This window comes from Corvus hawaiiensis, chromosome 4 (assembly GCF_020740725.1).
Source record: "Corvus hawaiiensis isolate bCorHaw1 chromosome 4, bCorHaw1.pri.cur, whole genome shotgun sequence".
NCBI lineage: Eukaryota > Metazoa > Chordata > Aves > Passeriformes > Corvidae > Corvus > Corvus hawaiiensis.
Genome location: NC_063216.1, coordinates 57,743,852 through 57,765,854, shown reverse-complemented (window position 1 = coordinate 57,765,854; position 22,003 = coordinate 57,743,852). Strand labels below are relative to the sequence as shown.

General features: G+C 39.2%; 1 protein-coding gene across 22 annotated transcripts in view; it reads left to right on the top strand.

The window, feature by feature from the left end:
- CADPS2 (calcium dependent secretion activator 2) overlaps positions 1-22,003 on the top strand; it is a 294,051-nt gene that overhangs the window by 42,990 nt on the left and 229,058 nt on the right. For all 22 annotated transcript variants that reach the window (XM_048300706.1, XM_048300707.1, XM_048300689.1 and 19 more), the window contains exon 2: positions 18,148-18,261. In XM_048300706.1, the coding sequence (XP_048156663.1) occupies positions 18,148-18,261 (114 nt within the window). The remainder of the gene's footprint in view (positions 1-18,147; positions 18,262-22,003) is intronic.

Genomic DNA, 22,003 nt, shown 5'->3' with positions numbered 1-22,003 from the left:
TGTTTAGTTTAACCAGCAGTTTTAGCTGTTGATAATCAACTATGCAATTTTGTTATGTCTATGCTTGCTTGTTTTCATCATCTCTCTCTGCTCTTTTAACTACAGAGAAAACAGTTAACGTTATTTCATTCTTCCCCCCTCCACTCCCCTTTGTTAAGGGGAAAAGTACTTCTTGTGAGGGTGGCAAAATAGGAAGATTTGTAGAAGATTAGGGCAATAAAATGTGCATGGAATCCCCTTTTCACTCTATTGTGTGCATATTGCAAAATTTGTGATCGATTGTTTGGTCTTTAGTAATAAAGAGGGATGATGGCTTTCTTACTTATCTTCCTATATTACTTGGGGACCTAATTTTTATATGTTAGGATAGTAGCAATTTAAAGGAATTAAAGAACTCTTGGAACCTTAACTCGTGAAAGGTTAGTCAAACACATCATACTGCAAATACTTGTCAGCGTAGAAGAAAAATTGAGAGGAGTTCACTGTTTTTTCTACACTTCGTAAGTTTGGGAATTGATTCCAAGAGGACAAAATGAAAGTGTTCCCAGTAGATTTTTAGTGAGCGTTTAGTAAGAAGTAAATTGGAAACTGTATCTCCTCTCACTTATCTGCAGCCCATCTTGCTCTGAGGTCCACTCTCTGATTGCTGTTGTACTTGGGGTTTTTCTTAAAGTTCTTTGCTCCCTCTTTGCTTCTTTATTGCACACCTTTATTAAAGTCTGGCACAGGACATTGCCACTTGGTGCTTGTGTCACACTGAGCTTTGTCCTTGAATTGCAGCTGGCCAGTTTTCAGATTCCTGGTGAATCTGATACTTCAGACTTGGGCTGTTCACTCTCGTGGCTAACCAATTTTGTTTGTGTATGTCTTTTTTCCCCTCTATTTCTTAACATTATAAAATAAATTGTTCTAATTTAAGTAGAAACTGAACACAATATGTGATTAAGAGTTATATTATCTTGTGTTAGGATGTCAGTAATGCGGGGATTTCAGGAAGTGTAAAAACTGACAGACTCCATCCTCTCATTCATATCCCCAGAAGAAGTTTTTAAAACCAGTTGTTCCTTCTAAATTGTTTACTGTGTACATAAAATCCTAACAGTTTAGTATCCAAGCAGTTACCAAACTCTATTTATTATATTCTTTTTCTCAATTCTGTTCCTTTGAATGCTGTTTTGTAAATAAATATTTGTTGAATTCTAATTGTTGCAGTGAAAGCTTCTCTGGATTCAGGCCCAGAGGGAAGCCAAAGCACAGGGGTTGAATTAAAACCTTTGGACAAGCTGAGATCCATGAAGTCACACCAAAGTGAAATAGAAATACAGATTTTTAACTTTTTGTAGAAATATATGCTAAGTGCCTTAAACATTAAAAAGCTGCAGCAGAGACCTTAAAACACAGTTCTTACTGCAGCAGTGTTACCTCTTCACAGAATTCTTTTACTTTAGACAAAATATAGATAGAACTATACTGCTCACATTTTTTAGATAGAGTGTTCACATAAACAATAAGCTGATAGAAACTGTATACACAAATCTGTGTAATACCTCTGTAACACTTGTGTAAGACTTACGACTGTTAGACTTAGATTAGGATAGGTTAAGAAAAGGAAAACTAGAATCCCGTGTTAATCTTATTGGTCAATTAACAAATATAATCCACACTTCTGTAAGAAAAAAATGTAATAGAGGAAACTGGAATTAGAAGAAGAAGCTGTTTTCTGCCTGCTGTTTGCTGTTGCTGCTTGGCCTTATCATGTAACCCCCTTGAACTCTGCCTTCAAGAAAGCTATGAGACAATGAAATAAAGAACTTAGCAGAACAGCAGCCTCCTCTGCTCTCTTATCCTGGTCCGAGTAGGAAGGGTATCCCATCGAAAGCTCAACATTTAATAGTGTTTCTCACAAGTAGATTCCCTGTAGCTGTGTGGTATGTCTCCTTGTCTATTTTCTTTAGCTAGCTCCTAGTCAGAATTGTAAGACTTCTACAATATTTTTTAATCTTGATCTATTTTTTTTACTCTGCACTGAGTTTAAAAAAATGCATGTATCCCAAAATACTATGTCAATCCAGTTCCCTTTCAAACCTTAGTGAACAGTCTGTGATAAGCTTATTAGGGATATTTATAACAATTCCAGACTTAGTAATATGTTTATCTGAAAAAGTTATTAGATGCTGTATTGTCCTCTGAACATAGAAATTTATCTTGTTTGGGTTAAAATATGGAGGTGGTAAAAATGGAGTTTATCTATTGCTGTGTCCTGCAATTCCAGAAGAAACCCTGGCACTGGTTGAAGTCTCTAGCAAACATATGAAGAGAGGAAAGGAACATGATCACTTGTTGCCTAGTTTCCTGCGTTGAGCTGAGGGTCAGCAAAATACTGTTACTATACAATGATTTCCACATTTGGACTACTTTATCAAGTCAAAGCACCATTGTTTCTTCTATTGAAAATGCTAGTGACAAACTCCTGAACTTGGCTCAAACTTGGCTCCCTCACTTAGATCTCCTGCCATCTGTCCCTGCTCCACCCAGGTTGCATCTGATGCTGCTGCCTTTTCCTTCTGATCTCTTGTGTTTTATCGAAGCTGATTCCACAGTGTGGAAATAATAATTTCCACTAGAAATTATTGCAGTCTACATCCATAGTATAAAACTGTCAGGTTTTCTGCCACTCTTCTCTTTCCAGCTGCATTCCCACAGTGTACTGCACTTTTATTTCCTAGTAGGGAAGCATGGACTCTTGATATAAGAAAGGAATAGTGAGGTTTCACTGGCATGGGCTGTTTTGGCAAAAACCTATGAACCTTTCCATGAGTACAGAAAGGAACGTCTTTATAAAAAATTGATCATAGGTAAATCTTCAGATTCACGTGTTTTTGTAATGAAAGAACTTTTGTTTGAAGTAACTTCTTGCCTAGCATGATTATTTGGATTGTTTTATTGGAGAATATCTTGAAGCCTTTGCTCTCCAGTATTTGACATATGGAGGCTACAAAAAAGAGGAGAGAAAGAATACATATGCTGTATGCTGTGCAGAGTAAAAGTGAAGATCTTAGAGGTAACATGACCGCTGGATTTTCTTTGTTATTTTGCAAATAAAAACCCAAAACTTTCCTGTAGAATGAGTTTCAGTAACAGCCTGTATTTACTGTTGAGTTGAATATGCATGTATAGAGTAAACAAATCTGTAGTATTATACTATACAACCTTGCTGTTTGTTGTGATTCATTTGGTTTATTCATTGAAGAGGGAGCAAGTTATCAATACATCAGGCATGGTATAGAGTCATGTTTCAGCTGGCAGACACTCAGCTTTTGTTGTCATTATTCTGTCCTGATTAGTATTCAGAGCATGGAGGAGAATGTGATGGAAGGGAATTGGTTTGCTGTTTTACTGACTGACTCAGCCATTTAACTCTGCTCCCTCAAGGCATCAAAGACTACAATAAAAGAAATACATTTTGCCAGTAACTTCCTATGGAAATAAGTGTAGCTTAATAAGTTTTTTGATTAGTACTAACATTATTACAGAGTGGAAAACTCCTTAATTAAACTTGCCTTCTTTTTTTTTTGTTTCCTGTAAGACTCTATTACTGATACTGAAATCCTATGTTAATCTAACCTCTGATTTATAATTGGAGATGAGATTTTTTTTTTAATTGAAATTTCAATTGGAAGGTGTTTTTTTCCAGTACAATTTCTTGTGAGAAAGTAGAATTTTCTGTGATTTTATTCCTCCTTATTTTTAAGTAAGATAAGTGATAAGGTTAAGACCACACTTCTGCAGACTTTTATGCTCTATTTTCACAGAATTAAATTTATCTCAGTGCTGTATTGTACATTGCAATGTGTCTGATGGTCCCTGCTGCTTGCACTGAAGGACTGATGAGAAATGGGGTGCTGGGATACAGCTCTGAAGGACATAAAGTCTTTAGTTAAACATTGTATTGAACACTTAAAACATTATAATGCAAGAATATTAAGAACCTAAACCCCAAAATTTCTCAATTAATTGATTTAGATAAATGAATCTGTATAAAGCTGGTGATATGACTGGATTATAGCTTAACTATCAACCTCCTTTTCATGCCAAAGAAAGGAACGGGTATTTGCAGTGGTGAATAATTATGTCTTTGGAAGGCAGTGGTATTGGGCTTAGGTAGAAATTGAGAAAATAACTCGAGTATAAGCAGCTTGTGTTGAATGTTGGAAAATCTGGATCACAGAGATTATGTAGGGAGAAGCAAAAAATCTGCCTGAAAGGAGGACTGAGCCGAAGATGATTTCCATTTCTAGTCCTGGTTGAGAATTGCAGTCTCTCCATCAGCAGTGAGAGAAGGAAGGAAAGGAGTCGAACATGGACAACACTGTGAATATCTGAGGAGGGGTACTGGACCCAAGTTGACACCTGGGTACCATGGGAGAGGTACCAGAATGACACCAGTCCCTTTTTCTAAATTAAACCTTATTAGGGAATAAGCAAAAAGACCTGTGGGTCATCTGCTTAGATAACCCTGTTGAATGAGATCCACTTGTGCATATGAGCTGGGATGAATACAAAGATTAAATCTTTAGGATTCTCTCTGAAGCATCTGTGAGGAAAGAAGATACATAAAAGAGAAAATTTATGAAACCTGAAAGACTGCAAAATTTTGAAAATGGTAAAGAAATGGGGAAGACAAAGATACAACATGGTTTATATTTGAAAATAAATCATTGGAAATCTTGATGAAAGCTATTCTGATAACATCAGGGACAAGCTTATACAATTTATGCAGTGTGGATGTGGAAATTTACATGGAGATGTCATGTGTTTCTGCTTCTATTTGAGTAATGTAGATTCAAGTGTTAAAGGTACGTTTTTATTCGTGGGGGTGAGGATTGGTTGTTTTTAAGGGTGTTGTTCTGCCTTTCTGCTGGAGCATACCTGACAGGAGCAGGAGGAGAGGGAACATGGGGAGCAGCATGCTAGAAGTTCTGTGATCACTGACACTGGAGGCAGAAGTAAGGAAAGAGGGGAGAGAAGATGTGAAGACCCTTGGCTCTTGCTAGGAAGGGGATAATTTTGAGGGTGATAAAGAGAAATGAAGGGGATGTCAGGGGACAGTAGGGGTGGATTCACCACTAAGGGCACCAAGCTGGGATGCTGATGGGGGGCCAGAGTCCCAATCATGTCTTGAGACAGTGTTCAAGGTCAGCCTCCATCCAGTGTTCCTCTGGGAAGCCCATGGCGATGAGGCAGGTTGAAAACCAAGCCAAGGAGATGTGTCAGTAGGTGATTTTTGGGTTGAGGATCAGGTAGGTGGGAGATGAGATGCTGATGCATGCCACGTAGCCACCACAGGGGCCAGAGAAAAGCAACTCCCAAGGTGAGAGGCTCAGGACCTCTCTGCTGCCCTTCACCACAACCTGCAGTGAAGGGACTGATCTCTTAACTCGTCCAGCACATAATACAGCAGAGAGGACAAACACAGTTATTTTACTCAGAAATGTTAAAATACTGATATTGTCCATTATTCAGGTTCTCTGTTGTATGAGCATATATGTGCTGCAGACCAAATTAAAGCTCATCAGTTATGAAAATTGTGGTGGCCTAAATTGTGCACATCAGGTTGCAGAAAGACTTGATGTGAACCAAGGAGCATTTTTAGAAGGGAAGACAGAAATAACACCAGGAATGAAATTTGTAGGTTATAATTAGTAGGTGGTGTGATAGCAAATACTGCAGGTTCATTTCAAATGGTTAAGAAGAGGGAACTACTTAATTAAGTAGAAAAGGAAAATGAATCCAGAATCTTGATTGTGAAAGAAAAAAGACAACGAATGGTTTCTTTTTAAAGTATGAAGCGGCTTCCTCCCTCCAAAAAAACCCCACAGGAACAATGATGAGATGGGGAAAATGTGCTGATAAACAGAAATAAATTCTAAAGTGTTTGGATGATACAAATACATACCATGCAGAGGAAATCACTTATCATAACAAAAGGCAGCACTAGAAATAGGGTTAAAAGGCACCAAAAAAGGAGAAAGTTCTGAATCACTATCAGGAAAAGCCTGAAAATAAAATCTGTTAGCTGCTGTTATAAATTCCTATTTAACAATTATGAGGATCCCTGTGCTTGAAATCTCTGAAACAGAAGGTACAGCTCAATGTATTTGTGATATTCAGTGTGGGAGTGTATGTGAGTATTTCTCCTTTTAAGGGAATTTTAATCAAGTATCTTCTTGAGGCTCTTAATTACATAAAGATTACCCAGCAAAATATAGCTTTGGATAGCATTATTGTACCAGTCTCTTGTGTGAAGTCTGACAGATTTATTTTGAGTGTGAACACGGTACATTCAGATTTATGTGCTGTGTTTTCCTTCTACACTTAAATGTTATAGCATACAGTTCTGAGACAAGCTCATTTTTCCAGAGAGGTGAGTGATTTTGCAAGAATTGATGAATTCTCCCATTATTAAATCTGCTGTGGAAAAAAGATATCTGCAGATATTTGAGTGCTGTGTTAAACGTTTTGCAGACTAAAATAACACTTCGACAAAAGAGGACAGTGCAGTCATGTATGGTATACGTATGTACAGCCAAAATGAGACAGATTGTGGAATGTTTCATCTTGTGTTTCAGATATATGGTTCAATATGACTAAACATGTAAATTTGGATAGTATGTGTATGTATTTTGGTATGGAAAGGATTAACTGAGTCCAGTGTACCTAGACATCTGAGAAAACAGATTTGATTGTAATATGCTCAAGGATTTTATGTTACCTCTGCATCCCTTCTGGAAAGCTTTGGTTTTTTTCAGCTTGATAATTTAAAACTAATTTCAGCTTGAGAATTTGAAACTAAGTGGAATGCTGCTTAAAGCTGTAATCAGATGTCATTAAAAGATCTGTATTGCTCTCCCCAGTAGTTTCAGCTGCGTAAATTAAGCCTTGAGAACTTTCTGCAAACTGACCAGGAGGGCTGTGATGATGTAGTCTGACTTCCTGATATGCATGTAAAAATACATCTTGTTCCTTTTTTCAAATCCTTTCTCTCTGCTAGAATATTTGGTTCAGGGAGATGTTCGTTTATACTTAAGTCTTCAAATGGTGGAGAGTCTCCTACATATCTTGATGAGCAGCCTAGTGGTGTATTAAGAATGTCCATTTGAGTGTATTAGATCGATTGCCAGTGTTGAATAATCCTGTGGCAGTCATGGCTCTTTTGATGTGAGGAGAACAAGATTTGTGGGGAAAAATAAATGCCTTCTGTTAGATTGGTCTCTATGACTGGGGAAGGTGGGGAAACGAGAGGGAGTTCTAGGTACGTGAGATATTAAAGTCTGCAAGAAAAGCAAAAAGTTTCAGAGTTACTTATGTTAGAGAATAGGTAGTTTGTGGAAGGTGTACATGGTATTGGCAGGGGACACGATAAAACTTTTACTTACTTATTGAACATTGGTAGAATCTTATAATGCAACACTAAACTTTCATGGGTTCATGAGTATTGAAATCCTCTAGGTTAATGAAAATTAGTTCTCAGAGAGTTCTGGGAAATGGGGCTGAGAAGACAGAAAGGGAAGAGCACTTCCATGAGAAGTGCTCTCTTTGTGGTTCAGGAAATGTTAAGTGCAGATTGGTTGCCATGTGCAGTTGCTTAGTTTCATCCCTGTAGTTTTCATGAGACTGTGTGCTGTGCTGGTTCAAATTCATATTACATGCTGAGAAATAAATGTATTCAGGGACTTGGATGTGTCTCTCATGGAGGATGTTTATTGTGATGGCTATGCAGATGTTTGTATTTATTGTTCAGATAGTGTCTAGATTTTGTTTGCGATAAGTGTATTCCTGAGGCTCCTAGAAAAGTAGGAGATGAGAATGTTTGAAGGCTCATCTTGTGAAGCTAAGAAAGGATTTCGAAGTATAAATTTTTCCCACTGCAGGTTTCCAAGGTAGAAGTGTATTACAAACAGAAGTGTACAAGATGAGATGATACCTGGACAGCTCATTCAGAGCTGAAGCCCTCTTTCACAAGCAGGGGTTATGCTTGGCAAAACTGAAGGTCTGGTAACTGGGTTAGCACAGTGTTTATTTTTTTTGTGTAGTCTCTAATATTAAGGGTCTTTGAGCATCCTAGTTCTACCATACCATAGCTAAATTGGGTTGTGTATTGTCATGTGTGAAGTATGTATGTCTGTATGATGTGACAACTTAACTGTTAATGACCTTACAGGCCAGACTCTGTTTCTTTAATTTCTTCTGTTTGTTAATTGATCAGAAAACCAGTCGATCTAGCCAACTAGGCTATGTCTTACAGTGGCCTTAATCAGATGCCTAGACAGGGAACAAGTTTATGTTGTCATTCCCATAATTATGTTAGTATTAGGGATTTCCTATACCAAATGGGGGGGGTTGGGGGTTGTATTTAGTGTTCATTAGCATTTCTGTGCATATCTGCAGTCAGTTTCTCTCCTAGTCTCCCAAGACAATTTTTGGTACCTACAATATACTTCAGCAAAGTGTTGATACGTATCTGTGTTACCCACTAATCTTGTTAAATTTTTTTTGTACATTAATTTGCTTTTTGGAACTGAAGGCATGTAATTAAGGAGATAACTGTTAGATCTGAGTTTATTGCCCTTAACCTGAGAAGGGATTCAGTGACACGAACTGTTACGGCGGGGATTACTGTAACACGCATATATCAAACCAGGAGTCCCATGGAAAAGAAATATATATGTGGACAGATTCTTGCTAGATGTTTCAGAGATGTTTATTTCTCCAGCCGCATGGCCGGAGCTCTGCTCAGGAACTGTTCCAGTCACGGGACCAAGGGTCCTTCTGCCCGCGCAGGGAACACAAACCAACCAATGGGAACGAGGCTGAGCAGGGGCAGGGAAACCCCGTGTCTGTGCCCTCAGGGCCCCTCTCCCAGGGCTACACGGCGGGGGAGGGACCCCAACAATGGACTGCCTACACTTACCTAGTTCTAGGGAAGTAAAAAAGCTTTACTTGAAAATAACCGCTTAGAGTTTACGTATTATCAATTTATGTTTCCCTTCTCCATAAAGAACTGGTATTTTCATGTTTCTCTTGGGATGATGAACTGGAGGACGATAAATGTGTTGTTCAAAACATGCTGGTGTACAAGTATAATAATCAAGTGTCGGGCTTGATGATCTTAAAGGTCTTTTTCAACCTAAATGATTCTATAGATTAGCTTGGAAAAGAAAACTGAATGCAGCCTTGGCCTATGGTCAGATGACAGCAGATTGAGAGGAGCACTTGATAGTAGTAGAGCAGGTCTGCTACTTAGGGAACTCCTGACTTCCCGAAGAGAAGAGTTAACAAAAATTTCCAGTTCAGCACAGAGAAAAGCCATGCCACACTTGCAGGCCAGAGACCCATGTGCCTTTACAGGTGTGGCTCTGGCTGGGTAGGTTTTCTGCAATAAAGGACCTGGAGATCCTGATGGAGAGCAAGTAGAATGTGAGTTGGGGGAATGAAGTCTGGCAGCATGTTCAGCTGCATTAACAGGAGTCCAGCTAGCAGGTTGAGGGAAGTACCTTTATTTGCCCATCTGCCTGACACTGGTGTTGTCACATCTGGAATATTCTGTCCGTTTTTGGGTCCCCAAGTAGAAGAGTGGAATTAGCAAGCTGGAGGAAGAAGTCCATCAGGGTTCCCTGAAATGATTAGAGAGGTGGAAGACAAGATAAACAAGGGGAGGTGAGGAGTTCTGGGATGGTTTAGTCTGGAGCAGGTTAAGATTTAACTGCCGTCTTGTAGTTCTTGAGGGGGACACAGGGCTATAGAGAAGATCGACCAGGCTCTTTACAGAGGTGCGTAAGAAAAGAACAGTTAGGAATAGTCACAAGACACAGCATGGAGCTTCTGGCTAAATTTTAGGGGTTTGGGTGAGATTCAGTAAAAGCACTGGAACAGGTTAAACACAGAATCTGCAGTATCTTTAGCATTGGAGATATGGAACTTGTCTGGACAAGGTCTGTCACCAGAGTGTGATGAGAATATAACTCTTTATTTGCCAGATGACACACACAGTCTCCTAGTGCTGTGGTTTAATGCAGCAGCCGGCTAAACAGCAGACAGCTGTTCTCTCAGGACACCAAGCTATGTGGTGTGGTCACCAAGGAGGAAGGACAGGATGTCATCCAGAGGAACCTTGACAGGCTTGAGAGGTGGGCCTGTGTAAACCTCATGAAGTTCAACACGGCCAAGTGCAAGATCCTGAACATGGGTCAGGGAAATCCCAAGCACAAGTGTAGGCTGAGTGGAGAACAGACTGAGAGCAGCCCTGAGGAGAAAGACTTGGGGGCGCTGGTGGACAAGAAGCTCAGCATGACCCAGCAATGTGCCCTGGCAGCCCTGAAAGCCAGCTGTATTCTGGGCTGCATCAAAAGCAGTGTGGGCAGGAGGTCGAGGGATATGATTCTGCCCCTGTGTTCGGTGAGATGCTGCATCCAGCTATGGGGCCCCGTATATAAGAAGGACATGGAGCTGCTGGAGCAAGTCCAGAAGAGGGCTGCAAAGATGCTCAGAGGGCTGGAGCACCTCTCCTGTGAAGACAGATTGGGAAAGTTGGGGTTATGCAGCCTGGAGAAGAGAATGCTCTAGGGAGATCTTATTGGGGTCTTCCAGTACCTAATGAGGGTTGAGAGGATGGAGATGGATTTTTCAGAAACAAGGATAGAGAGGGACTTTTCAGAAAGGCACGTAGTTCTAGGACCAGGGGTAATGGCTTTAAGCAGAAAGAGCATAGGTTTAGATGAGATATGCAGAATAAATTCTTCACTGTGAGTGTGATGAGACACTGGAACAGGTTGCCCAGAGAAGTTGTGGCTGCCTCATTCCTCGAAGTGTTCAGGTTGGACAGGGCTTTGGGCAGCCTGGTCTAGTGGAAGGTTCTCTTCTCACGGTGCAGGGGTTGGAACTGGGTGATCTTGAAGGTCTCTTCCCAGGCCCGATTTCTATGAAGGGCACTGGTAGCTGAGGTTCCCTCTATGGCACGTACCACTGGGCGTAATTTTCATGGTCATGACTCATCATCATTTTTTGTGGCTGGAAGCTTTTTTTGCATAGCTTTCAAGCATGACTGTTCTCCTTGGAACTCTGGCAGTCTCAAGGAAGTAAGGCTGCAGTGCCACTGTGTACTCTGCAAGGGACATGGTCTCAAAGAGTGCTGTGACAAGGGACAGCAGAACACAGCTGCCCTAGCTGTAGAGTTTTGGCAGCCACTCCTGACTAAGAGAAGATCGGTGAAGCACGGCACAGAGGAAATAAATACAATATTATAAATCTAGCTGATGATTGTCAGCTAAATTCTACAGCAAATCTCAAGTAGTAGGAGTAGGTACAAAGAAAATGACTGCAACTGTACTGACAACAACATCTCAGTGGAGATAGCTTTTATTGGGGTGTGATATTTACTGCATTTAGGAAAAACACATAGCAGATTCTTTCTTTTCTAGTGTGGCATAGTCTAAAAGTTTGACTTTTTTTTCAACAAGAAAGAAAGCTATCATTGCTATGAGTATGTTTTAAGCAGTTAAATTATTCTGTATTTTTATATTTTCACTCTTCTGCCAAAAAATTAGGGAAGTCTGATTTTTATTTCTTCTTTTCCCCCACAAAGTACTTGTTCCTCTTCATTCTCAAAATACCTATTTTTCTTTTCCTCTCAGGTGCCAATCTGACCTTGCTGGAATCTGTCTTCAGTTCTGTATTTTGACGGTCAGTGAGGTACACTTGAATGCCTTCACATAAATCAGGATTTGCTTTGCTCACTGCCTGTGAGTTTTCCGCCATCACCTCTACTCCCTGAAGGAAACCAACTCCCAAACCCTCTGGTCCTTCTGAGATATTTTGCAGTTCTGTCAAAGAATCTTGAATATGCCGCTCTGGACAATGAAAATATTTAACTTAATGTTGCATAAGCACCCTGTAAGTGGTATTGAATGGCCAATATGTAATTGGTAATGTTTCTGGTTTTTAAACAAGCCACTGAAAGGTAAATGTGATGTTGTGCTTGTTAGATTATAAAGTTATGTAAATGAATTGGCTGATTCTGATACTCTAATATTTGATGCTACAAGGCACTGACTTGTTGCACCAGGATTATGTACACAGTGTAGTGTGCAGAGAGTGACAGCAAACAGAATCCTTACAGACACTGTTTTACTTGGAATAACTTCAAGAAAATCAAAAAACAGCTGAGGTTGCTAAGTGACAGCAAAATATTTATCCTTTTTTTAGAAAATCAAGAAATAGTAGGGGACAGCATATATTGTTTGCTGCCCACATGCTGTATAGGGCCATTATTGCACATAATTAAGACCTGCATAATTCACTACAGTAACCACAGCTATCACCTCTGTCTTAGTACTGATATTTTCTGGTACTGTTTATTTAGTCTTCTTCCTCAGAAGAAAATCTGTCAAGTAATCCATTATAAATGAATACTCTCTATCTCTGCTGTGAAATACAAGTATTATTGTTGTGTAGGCAGATACTGGAAGAGGAGGCAAGATGGGAGACAGAGAGAGGAAATAGAGTGAGAATCACTGTTTATAACTGGCTATTTGCTTTGCAGGCTTATTCTCATCACCAAAGTGAGATGCAGCTCACTAAGAGGCAATTATGTGTTTTGTTTTTCTGGAAGGAGAGGATAATGATGGGTTCAGCCTAAGGCTCCATGCCTTGCTCTTGGCTCTCTCAGAGGAGCTGTGTGTGGCTTTGCAGTCTGACCCTGTGGATAAAGCCCTCTCCACCACTACGGAGGGTGATGGGAAGCTGGAATTACAGCAGAGTTGGTGTAGGGTGAAGGCTTGGGTGGCTCTTGAGTCTCACTCAGCAACAGAGTGAGAGATTTTTCAGGTGTTGTTAGATGCAGTCCTGCTATTCCTAAAGCTGTTTTGGGAAGAGGAAAACTGCTGTAATGGGCTGACCGGTATCGCCTCCCAGCTGAATTGGGAGACCCTGCAGAGGAGACACAAGGGAGGGAGATGCTGAGCTCAACATCCTTGAGCATGCTCTGTGGTAAGTGGGATGAGTTAGTCCTTGACACAATTTCGAGTCATTTTTCGGGTTTTTTTGGTTTTTCCCTTGACAAAGAGGTTGTCAGGACAAGAAACAGTTGTGTTCAAAGATGTGTGTGAGAAGTTGAGTGGAAAGAGATTTATTTGTACCTTCAGTTCTCTTGATTCAGGAGATGAAAATTTATCTCCTGACTGAAGTGGAAGAGAGGGACAGTTGTTTGAGGGAACTGTCATGGGGCTCTTTTTCCACTCTGCTCTGAAAAATTACAGCTCTGACTAAAGTTTTTCAAAACCAACTGCTGCTGTCAAAGACATTATACAAAATGGCATAATTCCGAAAAAAAAATGCTTCCTATTTTTTGGAAGTGTTCAGGAACTTAAGTCAGTTTTTTTGCTACCGACAATACACATCTCAGCCTTGAGAGTTCAGGAACTGGCTCTTTGATTGGCTCCTCCCTACCCCTGTGGTTTTGCATCCTGTGTACAAAATATTTTATCTTGCTCTGTCTGTAGTTGCAGTCATCACCTCCTGCTATTTCCCTAAAATACCCATATAGCCTGAAAAGGATAGTAGCACACTACAGTGTGGGAGGAGACAAAACCCAGTGCTGTTCCTTGTGTTAACGTCGGGGGCTTGCTGATGCTGGCACAGATGCCAGCTCGGAGCGTGCGGAGCTGCAGCCCGCGGTGCTCTGGGATCGCCGCAAGGTGGCAATGGCTCAGAGGCTGCGGGAATGCTGCGGGAATGCTGCGGGAATGCTGCCCGCCGCCGTCCGCGCTGCTCGGGGCTCTGGGGCAGCCTGGCCGCGGCCCACGCACAGGCCACGTCTTACACTTGTGCATTTTTAAGGCCAAAGTTTTCTAGGGACTCTAGCTGCTGGGAGTTATGTCTTTGCCAGCTGCTGTTGGCTGCATGAGATCAGGGCAGTAGTGAGCGCTCTGTGAACTTCATCAGTGAGAGGCAGATGAAGATGCTCTTAATGAAGCATCAAGCACAGTGAAGCTGCAGCTTTACTTTCTCCTTATGTCTTGCAAAGAGAAATAAGCAGTAGTACTCTTGCAAATGCATACATGCTTCATTTTTCCTTCGCTGGAGTTTATTATTTAAGGAAGCAAAACCTGTGACATTGGAATAACTTCCTAAACTTCGAGATCTGTTTGAAATCCGACTTCTTATAAAAATAGGAATTTAAAGTCTGTGTAAAATCCATTTGTTGAAATTGTTTAAAGGTATGAGGGGAGGTAAACCAGAAGTGCCTCTAGGTTTTCATACCCAACTTCACTTTAGAAGGGAAAAAGAAAATCTTTAATGCTCAAAGAGGAATATATTTGGATATATGACTTGTTTGACATGTTAAATGCAAGGTGAGAAATTTTTTTAATAGTTAAGTACTTGAGGCTCTTTCATGCCTTTATATTACTCTAGTTAAATTGCTACTGCATCTTGAAAAAGTTATTCTTAATTAAATAGCTCTTTGAGAAGTTTACTCTGTCTTAAATAAATGTTTTCATTCTTTGATAGCTTACTAAGGTTAGCAAATGTAAAGTGAAAAAAGAAGTTACCTTTTTTGAAAGACAGAGGGATGGAAGGGAAGAAAAATTTTTATCTGTTGTGTGACTGCAGTAAAGAAAAAAACAAATCCAAGCGCAGTTAATCTTGTTTTCCCTTAAATTTGTCATTGCTTATCTTCAGTCATTTTGCAGAATGCAATCAAATCTGATATTCTCAGTCACTGGAATTTAGTTACACATTCTCCCATGAAGCAGCAGTAATTGTTTATGAAGTATCACACAGGGTTATGGCAACAGATTCTATACCGGTGAGAATGCAAAATCCAAACAAGCAATACAAAACTGAAGCAGGTTAATGGAGAGCAACAGAATCAGTGAGGCTTTGCTGTACACTTTTGGTGGTATTCCAGGTTTAGTTTACATTTGGGGGTACATGTAATAATGTAATTTTTTAAATTTTAAATTTCCTGGTTTTGGTTCTTTCTACTGAAATTAAAATGTGGGAACAGAGGCACTGACAGTGAAGATGAGAGCAGGCTGAAAGCAAAGGTCTGATGTGTATGGGTCTTGCACAGAGTAGAGGAGGGAAGGGCTTGTGTGATTGAAAGGCAGTGCTCCTGCAGAAGGACTTTGAGCTCCATTATGGGAACTCCTACCAGAGAGAATCTGCCCAGGCTTACTGCCCTTAAGTTTAAGCATTTTTCTTGGGATTCTGGTTATGCCTGATGTCTTCTCTTGTTCCATGTTGACCAAATTCAAAGGTAGCCCAGACTTTGGCAGGTTGAGCTGCTTGGCAGTATCCAAGAGCTAATGTCCTGTACAAACACCTGTTTCTCTGCTTTTGCTACTACAGCATTCCAGTGCGATTAGACTTCCTTTTTCTCTCCATTTCTAGGCTATTACTTTTACTGTTAGTTTTGTTTCATTTTTAAGTGCTGCAAATTGAAGAGTGTTAATGAATTCATTAAAAATGACCAACATAAAAAAAAAGAGATGAGAGAGAATTCACTGTACGCTCAATATTCTGACAAGTAAAAAACCCAGAGGAGCTGTATGCTGCAGTAGACTACTATAAATTATTCTATGTCTTGATAGTTAACTGCGTCTCTATATGTGACAGTACTTGGGACATGTAAAATAGACTTCAGATCATCCTTAGTGCAAGTTGTAGCTTTTCATATTTTCCATTGTAAATACTATTATATTTAGCTTTGCAGGAGAACTTTATTCTGCACATTCAGATATTGCACTGAAACAAAAGTATTTTAAGAAATGTACAGTAATCCTAAAATGCCACTCAACCCTTAGAAATTATTACTACTTAAAGCAGTGAATATGAAAGCCATATATAAATATTTTAAACACATTTAGGTTTGCTGAACTATGATGGTTAGAAATGAGAAAGTCAGAATTAAATTTATATTTCATTGCCTTATTCATAATGTTTTTGTTTGATATGTGGGTAATAGACAAGCGAATCACCTAAAGAATGAAGTCTGCAAGCATAAAAACACATTTTCATAATTGCCTTGGCAGGAAGCCTGCATGTTCTCATAGCAGAGCTGTGAATATTCCATGGGATGAAGGAGCTGCTTGCTCAGCAGAGGGGCACTGTCTATGTGAGTGCTCATCTAAGTCCCCCAGAAGAACATGTGTATGCTGGAAAAAAACCCTCAAACCATCCATCATGATTTGCATTTTCTGATATCTCAACTTGTCCAAAATATTTAGAAAATGAGAGAAGAATAAGAGGAATCAAATAAGTGCAGTAAGATTTGATTTCTGTTAGAAACAGCTATCCAGTGTCGTGAAGATTCTGTGCAAGGAGTGGATTGGATTCTGTGCAAGGAGTGGATGTTTGGCAGACAGGTGGATAGGTGCTGTTTTGGGTGGATGTGCAGTCACAATATGAGTACTTTTCTCCCATTGGTTTTTAATTAGCAGTGGTACAGGATGGGGTGTCAGTGTCAGGCTGCTGCTTTCAGGAGTTCATGCAGGAAATTTATCCACGTCACAGCAACCTCTGTTGAAGTCTGCTTGCCTCAACAGGAGGACTTTTTTCCTTAGGGGTCTCCTGGGGCTTGTTCTGTATCATTAATTGTTCTGTTAAGATGAGGAACAGAATTATCATGTATTTTTAACTAACTTGGATTTTTTTTCAGAGGCACAGTTTTTTTGGCTTTGCATCTCTACTGCCTACATTTGATTATTTTTAGAGGATTTCTGATACTGAGTTTATAGATGGAATCTATACTATTGTTTCCTGTCAAAATAAAACAGCTTTCAGGTTTGCAATCAATTTGGAGAGTTTTGCAGAAAACTGTTATATTTTTCAAAGAAGCTCATGAGTTTGCAAACTTTGTATGGGATGAAAATCTTCCTGTGATACTAAGAAAGTAGAAGTTGTCCAAGGTAGGCACATTATCAGGATAGCAGAGATTTTTAACAGTGTTGTAGCTTAAATGACTTCCAAGTGTTGACATAAGAGACGTGAAAGTCTAAGGTGACCACATTTACTGCAGAAGCCAAAAAATTCTTCAAGAAGAAATGATTATGCCATTGGGGGCAGTGTTATTTGCTGCAGGTTAGCCATTACAAATACAACTTTGTGCCCTCTGGAAAAAATATTTACCATTTCTGGCTATACATTTATTTGTTTGTTTTACTTAAGCAAAGTACAGGAAGGATGAAAGAACCTTTCAGTCAGTTGTGTTTGAATATTTTTAGTACTGAATTTAAAGTTCAAGAATATGATGTGATATTCAAACTTCTACAGATTTGATAAGGATAAATATCTTACTAAATATCTCAAGAGTTGATAGAAACTTTGACGGAAGACCTGTGTCTGGATCCCTGGGGAGCTTCCAAACTTTGCTTTTTCCCATAACATTAAACATCAATAAAAATGGGTTGATTGGAAGACTTAATTGTGTAATGTGCTCTTCTAGGAGTTTGTTTTCAAAATGTACTCAACTTTGACATGAAGCCCACCAAATGTTATTGGGTGTTAATCTTGGAGCATTCGTCTGCTGTTCCCTAAGATCCAGTTGTTTCATGTCATTCATAGTGTTACAGCATCAGTGGCTAGAAGTCCATTTTCTTCACAGTACACATGCTTGTTGAAACATTCCAATCATAGTGCCTAGATTACTCCAAAAGATGGAGGCATCTCAGTTGTTTATATTCAGTTATTTGAAGGCTGAAAAAAAAATGATGTATTTGAAAACAAGCTAGGAGCTAAGTTTTATTAACTGGTGCTGCTGCCATGGAGAAGGTCAACCATTATATTCAGCATATGCATATAAAATAGTGCACAGAAGTATCCATGCAGACTTAACCTCTGGCATCCCAAGGACACCAGGGAAAGCACAGAAGTTTACTTGCATGCTGCCTGCGTGCATGTCTGGCTGCCACGGTGTGGCTTGTCCAGCTGGGACTTCGAAGAGCTGCCGCTCACCAGGGAGCCAGGTGGCCATCGTCTTTTTTTCCCCGTTCACAGCTTCCAAGTGTGTACAGTGCTGTACACTTTTACTTTGAGACTAACTGCATTTATTTTTGTTCTCTCCCCTCTCCTTGTTTCTTTCTTGCATAGCTCAACAAGCAGCAGCTGCAGGTACTGAAGGAACGTTTCCAGGCCTTTTTGAATGGGGAGACGCAAATTGTAGCAGATGAAGCGTTTTGCAATGCTGTGCGAAGTTACTATGAGGTGAGCTGTGTGCTTTGTTCTCTGTATTGTGTTCATAGTATGCCTTTTAATGCAGGTACAAGGAAAGTAATTTTAAGTTTCAAAGGCTGTGAACTTCCAAACCTTCTAGAAACAGTTTCCTCCTAAACCGGCTTTGCTGTTTTAAAAGCTGAAATCTACTGCCTGGGCACAAGAGAGAAACTGAACTGGGAAATATTCACCCTTTTTTAAGAAGGGAAAAAAATTAAAAAGAGAAGATAAAATGAAAAACCCCTGGTGCTAAAAATCTTCCTGGCAGCACTTGATACAACTAGGCACTGTTATCTTTATCTCCATATGCCCAAGGTACCTCTTTTAATCAGCACTTTGTAAGTCACCATCCTGAGAAATATGTCTTCTGATTTTTAGTTACCATGCAGAAGGTTTTGTGAGGACCTGCCTGTTCCCTTCCAAAAGAACAGAAGCTTTCCATGCAGATGGGCCAGCTCTCACAATCTGCTGTGACCTCCCAGGCGTGTTCAGTGCCTACAGCCCCAGTGCAGATCTGTAGGTGTAGTTTTAATTGCCTGAGGAACAGGTCCCATTCCAAACTAGAGGGCAGTTCTCTGTCCATGAGTAGCATAGGGCTAGTAAATTAACTTCTTACTCTTAGTAAATACTCCTCTGTTTTTCCTTCATCTAACTTCTAACCTGCTCAATGAATCACAAGGGCTGGATGTTAACCTTCTTTTGAGGGGTCTTTCTTCATATTTCAGTCTACCACTTTTTTTTTTTTTCAAAATTAGCTTTATTTTTGGTATTTTATTTGTTCATTTTTCCTGTCAGCTGTTCTTTGCTAGTGAGTAACTTTTTATTTGAGCAGAAAATGATGTGATTTATGTCCTAGCTTGGTTTTATCTACAATAAATTACACTGCACAGCAGAAAAAAAAAAAGATGGATGGGAAAATGGTTTTCCTGTTGTTCTGAAATAATGGACTCAGTGTGTAGAAATAGAAATTTATGTAGAAACCATAAAACTCAGTGTGAGTTTTTCCAAATTATGGTCTGATCAATGAAGTGGTATTTGAAATTAAGGAATTCTCACAAAAACACCTGTGAAAACATGGGGATATGTCTGCAGGTGAAACTAGAATATGAACATTCTCAAGGTACTATTTTAGGTGTGTGAGAACGCAACAGAAATGGTTAGAAAATAATCAATTTTTCTGATATATCATTTCTTCTGATAAAGAAGTTAAGGCTGGGAGGAAAAACAGTTTGGAAGATGGTGCAGGGCAAGGCTGAGCTAGTTAGTGGCCCAGCAGTAGGTTTCAGAGTAGGGGGATGTCTCAAGACGCTGAACTTGGGGTAGAACTGAAAAAGGACTTAATGATTATACTTCATTCTTTTAGCACACTGTGTAAAAAGCTTGATGTGTTAGAGAAAGTAGTCTGCTCTTTGGAAATGATGTGATAGTGAATAAAAATGATTGTAAAATAAGTGTCTAAACAGTAACTGTTCTGTTAAGATTTACTTCATGCCTTTTTTTAATGAAATTTTTTAGACACATTGAGAACTGGTGTTTAGCATATCTGCTCTTACAGTGAAAGGCTGTGCATAGTAATCTAAGATAGCCTTATAAAATGAAAAGCTCAACTTTTCCAGCTATTTTCAGGCATTCACTATTTTGAATTAGTGTACAAGTGTTCTGGGTGTCCAGTTTCAAATTCCAAAACTCTCAGCATTTCTGTCAAGGATATAATGTCACCAAGGGCTTCATCCTATGTTAATATACCATGAGCTGATATATCAGCTGTAATTTCAGTCTTTTATTTATTTGTTTATCCCAGCCTCCCAATTCCATTTTGCATTCTTTCCACAGACTTCCTTCCAGACTTGTACAGCCCTTTCCAGGTGTGCAGTTTGAGTCAGCATTTGCTAGTCATTTTTAATTTCTTTTCAGGGTTGTAGGATGTAGTCACCAGTAGATTTAATGAACAGTACAGTGGTGGAATCCAGCTGGAGACTTAGTTCAAGATACTGCTCCTCTTTAATGCATTTTAATCAAATTTTATGCATCTGATCACATATTCTCATCATTACTTGTATGTGTCTCTTGCACCTTTTTCCTTTGCTACCCTTTGGTTGAAAATACTAATCTGTATTACTTCTTTGTGTGTTTGTAGATGCTGGGCTTTGATGCTTTCTCCTCTCTATGTCTACCACATGTGGTCCATCACATCTTTCATGGGGTGATGTTTGTTAGTAGTTTGAATTATGGGCATCTTCCTTGTTTCTGTCATACAGCATCTTACAAACTTCAGTGTTAATTTCCTTATACTTTAGTTGCTGACCTACGGTTCAGTTTTACCTGACGGGGAAGGAAACAAATATGTCGTCTGCTCAGTAATTATTTTATTCTGAAAATTACTAACTTGCCTTTAATCCTATGCAGTAGTCATGGTTTGAGAGTTGTTATAATATTGTTTGCAAATCCAGGGTATATTCATTATTGTAGTTGATTTTCCACTTTAACTTTGAATGTAAAAGAGAAGATCTGTTTTGGGGAATGTGACATAACTTCTGTATCAGTAGTTGCAGGTGTTTTTACTGTAATCTGTAATTACTGAGTTTGTTCAGAACGTGTCCTCTTACGAATCTTAAGAGCAAGCTCCAAGGATTTGGGAACTTACTGTGCTCAGTCTTTGATTTACTTTTTTGTAAATATTTGCAGAAAGAGCAATTTATTTGCTAAATAAATAAATAGGATTTCAGCATTCATTTCACTGTGCTGTAAGTCATGCTCCTGTGTCAGAACCACTTGGGAAGTTTACACCAGTCAAGTTTTTTGCCTTAGTTCCACTGCTATGTCTTTTCCAATGCTGCTGTGGTTTTTCAGCATGTCTATGAATAATCTGGCATTGGTTTTCATTTATCTTAAAAATGCAGTAGAAAGAAAATAATTCATATTCATAGGAAAAGTTACATAAACTCTAATTCTCAGAAAAGGTTTTTTTCATGGTCTGTGTAATCTCACCTTAGCATCCCACCACACTTTCTGAAAGTCTCTCTGAAATTTAGCGTGTTTCATTTTTGTATACATGTAAATATGATTGTCTTGTTTTCCTCTTCAATCTCAGTTTTAGAGAAGGTATGGAAATGTTTACAGTTCTCTTTCTGAAGTCATTCTCTCAGAATTAGCATAGGATTTTATTTTTTTTGTGTGTGGAAAATTCCACTACAGACACTGAGCCAGATTCTAATCGTTAGAGCATCAGATGGTGGTGCTGCTTTTCAGATAGAGAAAAATTCAATCATGTGGCAGTTTTTTATGAGTAATTATATTAGACACACTGGTAAGTGTAAAATTAAGTGAGAAAGTGACTTACAAAATAAAGTCTTTTTTTTGCTTAATTCAACCCTGTGTTGAATTGTGTGTGAAATAGTAGATAATCTTTTATTCATCAGTTTGTGCATGCTCTTTCATTGAGGTTGGAAATTGCTATTGTGCAGAGCCCTAAGAGGTTCATTTGCCACCTTTAATATACTTACCTTTAATAGGTATGCATATACCTTGGGCTAAACTCACAGTGCTAATCCTTTAGTCTTGAATTTAGGTTTAGATATCAGTAAAATGAGTGCAAAGAACTGTAATGAATATTTGAAATACTGTGAAAACTTTTTCAATATTGTAATGATTGCAAGTTCTCGGGTTTTCATCTCTGCTTAAAGCAATGTGAAGGTGCAAGAAGTGCTACGTACTGGTGTTTTTCCTGTTTTTC